The 8,694-nt window shown below is 37.5% G+C and overlaps 1 protein-coding gene across 1 annotated transcript in view; it reads right to left on the bottom strand.

Moving 5' to 3' along the window:
- Window positions 1-115: 115 nt before the first annotated feature.
- LOC103509347 (RAB6A-GEF complex partner protein 2) overlaps window positions 116-8,694 on the bottom strand; it is a 25,391-nt gene continuing 16,812 nt past the window's right edge. Inside the window, 4 exon segments of the mRNA XM_026823714.1 lie at window positions 116-466; window positions 747-951; window positions 6,761-6,920; window positions 7,534-7,686. Coding sequence (XP_026679515.1) covers window positions 463-466; window positions 747-951; window positions 6,761-6,920; window positions 7,534-7,686 — 522 coding nt within the window. The 3' untranslated portion in view covers window positions 116-462.

Below are 8,694 nucleotides of genomic sequence, written 5' to 3'. Positions count from 1 at the left end.
TCACAAAAATACTCTCTTCTCATTGGTTGATATTTTTAAAAAAAAGTGTAAAACGCGAAATGGTTTTCTCAAAAATATTTCAAAACTTCAATTTTTTTAGCAATAATTTTATTTATTTTCGTTAATTAGGTAGCTATACATATTTTACAAGATTACATACGGAATACTGTACAACTGCACATAAATTGTGCGAGACTTCTTAGCGCTATCGTCCCGAAATCGAAAGGACAGGATTAGAGAAAGCCAGCCGTTCCGAAAAACGAACCTTATCTGTTTAGGATAAAGTTCGCCCCGGGCGGGAATTGAACCCACGACCTAGCGGTTACATGACAGGCGTGCTACCCTCCATAGTAACTAGGCTGACAGTGTTTATTATTGTTATTGTCTCTGGTTGTTCCTCTTCCGAGAGATGGTATGCGATTATCACTGCGACCTTTATAGATCTATAGGCTGACAGTGTTACTACATTTATTTTCGTTAATTAGGTAGCTATACATATTTTACAAGATTACATACGGAATACTGTACAACTGCACATAAATTGTGCGAGACTTTCTAGCGCTATCGTCCCGAAATCGAAAGGGCAGGATTAGAGAAAGCCAGCCGATACATACTATACTGTACTTGTTTTCGTTCAAAGGATCAGTAGTGGGCAGGGCCGGATACATACTATACTTAGTATACTTCTATACTGTACTTGTTTTCGTTCAAAGGATCAGTAGTGGGCAGGGCCGGATACATACTATACTTCTATACTGTACTTGTTTTCGTTCAAAGGATCAGTAGTGGGCAGGGCCGGATACAACTGTATGGGCAGGTCCCATACCATAGTTTCTATATCCAGAGTGTTAGGTCCCCGCCACTCATAGTCATTTCCATTAGGTTCTGTATAGTCATTGGGATCAGTGAGACTTGTCACAAACTCGAAGTGAAGTCGCCATCTTAGCGAGACTGAAACAAGATAACGAGAGGCGTTAGTTACGTTACTGTAGTGAGAAATGTGATCCATGTCAAAAAAAATGGACCGATTGCAATACTTTCATTACTAGCATAGCTCGCTATACTGTAGTAATAGAAAGTAAAAATAAATAAATAAATGAACCTGAGGTAATTCTTTTCTGAGGTTTCTCATCCTTATTGCACCCACGCAAATATTCCTGTCAATCATTGTTCCAACACTTATGTAGGTACATCATCTATCATTTGTGTTGTGAGTGTAGACAGAGGCATAAAAAAAAGAGATACCTGTGTATTCTCATTTCTCATTACATTTTGGGATTGGGGCTCTTTCAAAGACAGCCATTGATTCCCAATAAATTACGGATTATTAAGTATTATTATTATTATTATTATTATTATTATTATTATTTTCGGATCTAATTGGTCAATTATATGTGAACGATTTTTAGTGTTAAGTTGAAGTACTGATATTGTTTATTTACCAATGGATGTTGTAAACGCAGGTGTTACATGGAGGGGGATGGGGAGATTGATAAAACATTGCTTCATGTTGAGACAATACTCGTGAAAGTTGTTGAAAGATTCGATAGACTTCTCATCTCGGCCGGGAATCTTCTCCTCACTCTGTAGAGTTACTGTGAACTGAACACAACAGACAATAAGTAAATAGACTTCTCATCTCGGCCGGGAATCTTCTCCTCACTCTGTAGAGTTACTGTGAACTGAACACAACAGACAATAAGTAAATAGACTTCTCATCTCGGCCGGGAATCTTCTCCTCACTCTGTAGAGTTACTGTGAACTGAACACAACAGACAATAAGTAAATAGACTTCTCATCTCGGCCGGGAATCTTCTCCTCACTCTGTAGAGTTACTGTGAACTGAACACAACAGACAATAAGTAAATAGACTTCTCATCTCGGCCGGGAATCTTCTCCTCACTCTGTAGAGTTACTGTGAACTGAACACAACAGACAATAAGTAAATAGACTTCTCATCTCGGCCGGGAATCTTCTCCTCACTCTGTAGAGTTACTGTGAACTGAACACAACAGACAATAAGTAAATAGACTTCTCATCTCGGCCGGGAATCTTCTCCTCACTCTGTAGAGTTACTGTGAACTGAACACAACAGACAATAAGTAAATAGACTTCTCATCTCGGCCGGGAATCTTCTCCTCACTCTGTAGAGTTACTGTGAACTGAACACAACAGACAATAAGTAAATAGACTTCTCATCTCGGCCGGGAATCTTCTCCTCACTCTGTAGAGTTACTGTGAACTGAACACAACAGACAATAAGTAAATAGACTTCTCATCTCGGCCGGGAATCTTCTCCTCACTCTGTAGAGTTACTGTGAACTGAACACAACAGACAATAAGTAAATAGACTTCTCATCTCGGCCGGGAATCTTCTCCTCACTCTGTAGAGTTACTGTGAAGTTTCAACTTGTTTCTTCCCTCTTCAACGCGCCTAAAAAATTAAATTCAAAATTCGCGGATTCTACACCACAGTCGATTTTTCTTTTGTGATCAACAGGATCGTATCACAACTGATCAACCAATGAAATCATTTTGTTCACAAAAATACTCTCTTCTCATTGGTTGATATTTTTTAAAAAAAGTGTAAAACGCGAAATGGTTTTCTCAAAAATATTTCAAAACTTCAATTTTTTAGCAAATTTTTTCCTGATTCCTGTCATTCCTGAATTTTTTTTCGGGCGATTCGTTCAAAGAAGTTAGACCTTCTTCCACTTTGAATTCGTCCGTTCTGAACTCCAATCAGCCATGGCTTTCTCCACTCTGTCCAGAAACGGCTTCAAAAGCTTGAGAGGTAAGTCTGACTTGGCCCGGATACTGTGAGCCTTCACATTCCAAGGACACTCAACTGATAAGATAAGGATATGCTTCATTAGCTTATCGGTATCAAATGGAACTCACCTGTGAAATTGCTAAATACATCCTTTTATGATCTCTTATTCTCTTTAGAAGTGTAGAAACCTACATTATTAAGGAATAAGAATAACCCTGGCTAGCTGGCAGTTTGCCAAAGGGTTCACTCAGCTTTGAAAGAATAAAATGATATGAGTGCTCATGATAGTGGACTTTGGTTTGGAATGAGCAGATTAGCTGGTAGTTTGCCAAAGGGTGTGTAAAGTGAAAAAAAAAAAAAAAAAAAAAAAAAGTTGAAATAAAACCCTGTGACCTAAATTAGTACGTGTACAGTTCATAATTTTCTTTAAATTAGGTTAGGTTAGGTCTTTTTGGGGGGTAAGACCTTTAGAAACAAGGAAAACATGTAATAAAAAAACTATCGATAGTTTTTTGAAAACTATCGATAACTATCGATGGCGCCGACTATCGATAGTTCTTCTCCTCTATGATAAACTGAACTCTGTGTAAGCGCTAGGTCGTGGGATAGATTCCTGCCCGGGACAAAATTTATTCTAAACAGATGTGATTCGTTCTCGGAACGGCTGGCTTTCTTCTATCCTACTTTCCTTCTCTCTTCGATGTCGGGACGGTAAGACCTCCGTTCTTACAGTTCCCTCTGAAAACCTTATCTTAATGCCGGCAGAAATTGTCCAATCAAAATTTCACATCTGTAAGTTGATAGTATGTACTTATTGGGCTCTTTATATTTAGAGCATGGCCTAGACCTAGATGTTCCTATTACATTATTGCTAAATTGCTTTTCCTCTGATGTTAATCAATACTTAATTGGTCCATATCAGTAAAATGATAAGGGGAGCTTTAACCCCATATGTCCTTGTAGCTCAGACCATCAGTTCTAATCAAACTGACCCAGTCTTCAGGCAAGCACAAATATGTCAGGTGATATTATTAATTGAAAAGGCTGAGAATTTCTATAATTTTTACTTCCCCATCAACAAAATAAAAATACCTCAATTTATTTATTTCAGTTGTCCCCGAGTCTTGTCAAACATTTTTCCACCACACAAGTACAGCATGATGCTGCTGTACATTCAAAGTCTGACCACACTACTTTGTGGACAATAGAAAGATTCTTATCCGCTGGTCTCCTGGCAGTGATCCCTGCTGCTTACTTGGTGCCCTCGGTAGCTCTGGAGTACGCACTTGTTGTGTCTATTGTGATGCACTCCCATTGGTGAGTTTGAAAAAAAATGGGTCACACTCTCACCTGAGAAGATGTGGATTCATTTTTTTTTTTATTTATTTTTGACACTGATCACATAAAAATTGAGCTCTGCAACCGCTGGTAGAGTGTCCAAAGTGCCAAAATGAAATCGATTATTAAGGCTATCTCTTTTTTAACAGGACCCTCATCTTGGCTAATTTAGCAAGACTAAAATTAAAACGTACACCTTATGTTACCTTTAAACTTTACCTCAAAAATGAACTTATCCATTTCTGTTCCAGGGGTATTGAAGCTTTAGTTGTAGACTATGCACGACCTGAAGTTGTAGGTGTTGCACTAGCAAAGATCTTTCACCTGTCTGTGTATATTCTATCAATCATTACATTAGCAGGACTAATGAATTTGATTCTCAACGGAGGAGGTGTGGTGGAAGGAACCAAGAAACTGTGGGCCATCAAATCAAAGTAGAAAAGACACTGGAGTCTAGAAAATCATCAAAATATCACCTAGGCTGTGTTATTTCAGCACAGCATGGTGGGTAGTCAACAGAATCAATAAAATTGTTCATTTATATCTTCTTAAATCTTGACCCTGAAAAATTAAATTTAAAACAAATCAACTTAACCCAAATATGAAACTATATTTTGATAAAGATCACTAGTAAAAAAAGATCAATTTAGAAAATTGATCTTTTATGTTATTTCAGCACAGCATGGTGGGTAGTCAACAGAATCAATAAAATTGTTCATTTATATCTTCTTAAATCTTGACCCTGAAAAATTATAGGAGTGTTAAAACAAATCAACTTAACCCAAATATGGAACTATGTTTCGATAAAGATCACTAGTAAAAAAAGATCAATTTAGAAAATTGATCTTTTCGTGGAGTTATTCATTATGTCAACTGCTAACAAGCTGGTTGGTTTGACCTTTAGCTTTATAATGTTGACTCAAATTAACTCACCCCTGGATCTAACTTTATGTCAGTCCTTTTGGCTTAACGTCCATAAATGGACTAACATAAAGTTTGTAAAGTCAACATGAGACTCTCAGCGTTTGTAGATTAAGTAGCAATTGGTTGTAGAATCTTTATTTATGTAGGTATCTTTTCTTCTCTCTATTTGGTTCCTCTTTTGTGTTCCTATATCCCAGTAGTTATAAATTACAAATTTGTGCTTCGCACGTCATTATTTGCTAGTAGAAAGAAAAACTATGAGTAGAATTTAAAAAAAAAAAAAACTTTTTCCCTTCCTCCCTTGCTTGTGAAAATTGTAAATTCCATACTACTTATTTCACAATAAAATTGCAACGTTTAAATGTAGTGTAAAAAAGGCTACTCACATTGAAATTTAAATTCAATCAAGATTTCTCCTTTCCTTCTTTTTGCTTTCATACCCCCGCCTGTCTAGAACTGTAGTGAAAATATGAAGTTATGTTATCTTTGATTTGTGCCATTGTTATATTTCGTTTGTACTTAATTATTTCGCCCAATAAATTCAAAAAGAGACTCAAAATTCAGCTAAAATAAAACAGAATTCAGTAAATAAACTGTGAATGTTATAATTTACAAAGTTGATTTTTATTTATTTTCGTTAATTAGGTAGCTATACATATTTTACAAGATTACATACGGAATACTGTACAACTGCACATAAATTGTGCGAGACTTTCTAGCGCTATCGTCCCGAAATCGAAAGGGCAGGATTAGAGAAAGCCAGCCGATACATACTATACTGTACTTGTTTTCGTTCAAAGGATCAGTAGTGGGCAGGGCCGGATACATACTATACTTAGTATACTTCTATACTGTACTTGTTTTCGTTCAAAGGATCAGTAGTGGGCAGGGCCGGATACATACTATACTTAGTATACTTCTATACTGTACTTGTTTTCGTTCAAAGGATCAGTAGTGGGCAGGGCCGGATACATACTATACTTAGTATACTTCTATACTGTACTTGTTTTCGTTCAAAGGATCAGTAGTGGGCAGGGCCGGATACATACTATACTTAGTATACTTCTATACTGTACTTGTTTTCGTTCAAAGGATCAGTAGTGGGCAGGGCCGGATACATACTATACTTCTATACTGTACTTGTTTTCGTTCAAAGGATCAGTAGTGGGCAGGGCCGGATACATACTATACTTCTATACTGTACTTGTTTTCGTTCAAAGGATCAGTAGTGGGCAAAAAAAAAAAAAAAAAAAAAAAAATGGACCGATTGCAATACTTTCATTACTAGTATAGCTCGCTATACTGTAGTAATAGAAAGTAAAAATAAATGAATAAATAAATCTGAGGTAATTCTTTTCTGAGGTTTCTCATCCTCATTGCACCCACGCAAATATTCCTGTCAATCATTGCTCCAACACTTATGTAGGTACATCATCTATCATTTGTGTTGTGAGTGTAGACAGAGGCATAAAAAAAAGAGATACCTGTGTATTCTCATTTCTCGTTACCTTTTGGGGTGGGGTTGGACCTCCAGAGACCCTGTCCTATTGGGGCTCTTTCAAAGAAAGCCATTGGTTCCCAATAAATTACGGAGTTTTTTTTTACGAAATTTGACGTTTAAAACATGAGATGAATTTGCTCTTTCGATTTCGGATCTAATTGGTCATTTATATGTGAACGATTTTTAGTGTTAAGTTGAAGTAGGTACTAATATTGTTTATTTACCAATGGATGTTGTAAACGCAGGTGTTACATGGAGGGGGATGGGGAGATTAATAAAACATTGCTTCATGTTGAGACAATACTCGTGAAAGTTGTTGAAAGATTCGATAGACTTCTCATCTCGGCCGGGAATCTTCTCCTCACTCTGTAGAGTTACTGTGAACTGAACACAACAGACAATGCAATGTCTGCATTTTTTTCCTTGCCGACTCCTTTCAGTCCTTTCCGAAATCAAACATTTCTCAAAGACGAAAGAAATGGAAAAATCTCTTATTAAAAGTCGCTAGCGCTAGAGGAACTACATACCTACGGACTGGACTTCCTATTTAAAAGGAAATAGCCAATCATCACGCAAAAGTTCGTTCCCAATTTTAGGTCCTTTGAAAATTTGCTGTTTTCACGATAAAAGGAGAAATGGAAATTAAAAAGACAATTGAGATTCGACTATCAACAAAATATTTGGTGAGCTTTCGAGAATACTCAGATTCTCATCATCAGACCAATAACGCGAGAGAGGTGTTTACTCTACGAGCGCTGGAGTTGAAGTGCTGGAGCAGACCAGACACCTCTCTCGCGTTATTGGTCTGATGATGAGAATCTGAGTATTCTCGAAAGCTCACCAAATATTTTGTTGATAGTCGAATCTCAATTGTATTTTAATTTTATTTCTTGAAGATTCTTAATTAAATAATTATTCCTCGATAATTATTTTAGTTTTATTTTTGAGAAACAGAAAGTAAAAAAAAAGAGGAAATATAAGACGACTTTTTTCTTACCTGCACACATCGCACTGTTGCGGATGTAAAGTCCAGTGTTGCCACAATGTCTTCTCCCAGCTTGTATGCTTGTTTGAACAAACAGAACCGCGTGACCTTTCCCCTGGCATTGGTTACGTTGAAGTAATTCAAACTTCGCCTAGCCGTTATGTTCTGTAAACAATATACACAGACATTTGTGAAATGGGAATCTAGACAGAAGGTTAATATCATAAACCTGAGCTGATTCCTCCTCAGTCAACACGAACTTTAGCCTAGTTCGCTGGGAGGATAGCGCGCCTAGTAAGAGCTAGGGTTTGATAGAGGAGGAGAACTATCGATAGCTAGGTATTCCATACCTCGGCTGGGATTGAACCCACGCCCTCCTGTTTACCAGGCGAACGCCTTGACCACTACACCACCGAGGTAGGCATTGCACGCCGGAGGTCTCGGGTTCAATTCCCGGCGGGGTCGAAGTTTTTCCGCCTCTTGGAGTTCGGGGTGCACTTGGACTTGTGAGGACAATTATTGAGTAGCTACGTCGAGTGGTGACATAACTTGGTTGAATAGATCGGATGATCCATGTACGCACTACTTGTTACAGTACTAGATTTTTAGATCTCGGTAGAGTAGTGGTCAAGGCCTGGTAGGCCCCAGTACCTATGTACCTTCCTGACTACCTACTTGATTGTCTACATATACAAAAATCTGGTGTGAACATCACACAACTTTCCTTATCCACAGAAATTGTCCAATCAAAATTTCACATCTGTAAGTTGATAGTATGTACTTATTGGGCTCTTTATATTTAGAGCATGGCCTAGACCTAAATGTTCCTATTACAGTATTGCTAAATTGCTTTTCCTCTGATGTTAATCAATACGTAATTGGTCCATATCAGTAAAATGATAAGGGGAGCTTTAACCCCATATGACCTTGTAGCTTAGACCATCAGTTCTAATCAAACTGACCCAGTCTCCAGGCAAGCACAAATATGTCAGGTGATATTATTCATTGAAAAGGCTGAGAATTTCTATAATTTTTACTTCCCCATCAACAAAATAAAAATAAAACTTCCTCAATTTATTTATTTCAGTTGTCTCCGAGTCTTGCCGGGTTCGAATCCCACCATCGACAAAAATTTGTACTCGTTTTTCGATTGCAAATATTTCAACGGGTTAC

Source organism: Diaphorina citri, unplaced genomic scaffold, assembly GCF_000475195.1.
Source record: "Diaphorina citri unplaced genomic scaffold, Diaci psyllid genome assembly version 1.1 scaffold489, whole genome shotgun sequence".
NCBI classification, from domain to species: Eukaryota; Metazoa; Arthropoda; class Insecta; order Hemiptera; family Psyllidae; genus Diaphorina; species Diaphorina citri.
This window is presented reverse-complemented; position numbering and strand designations above follow the sequence as displayed.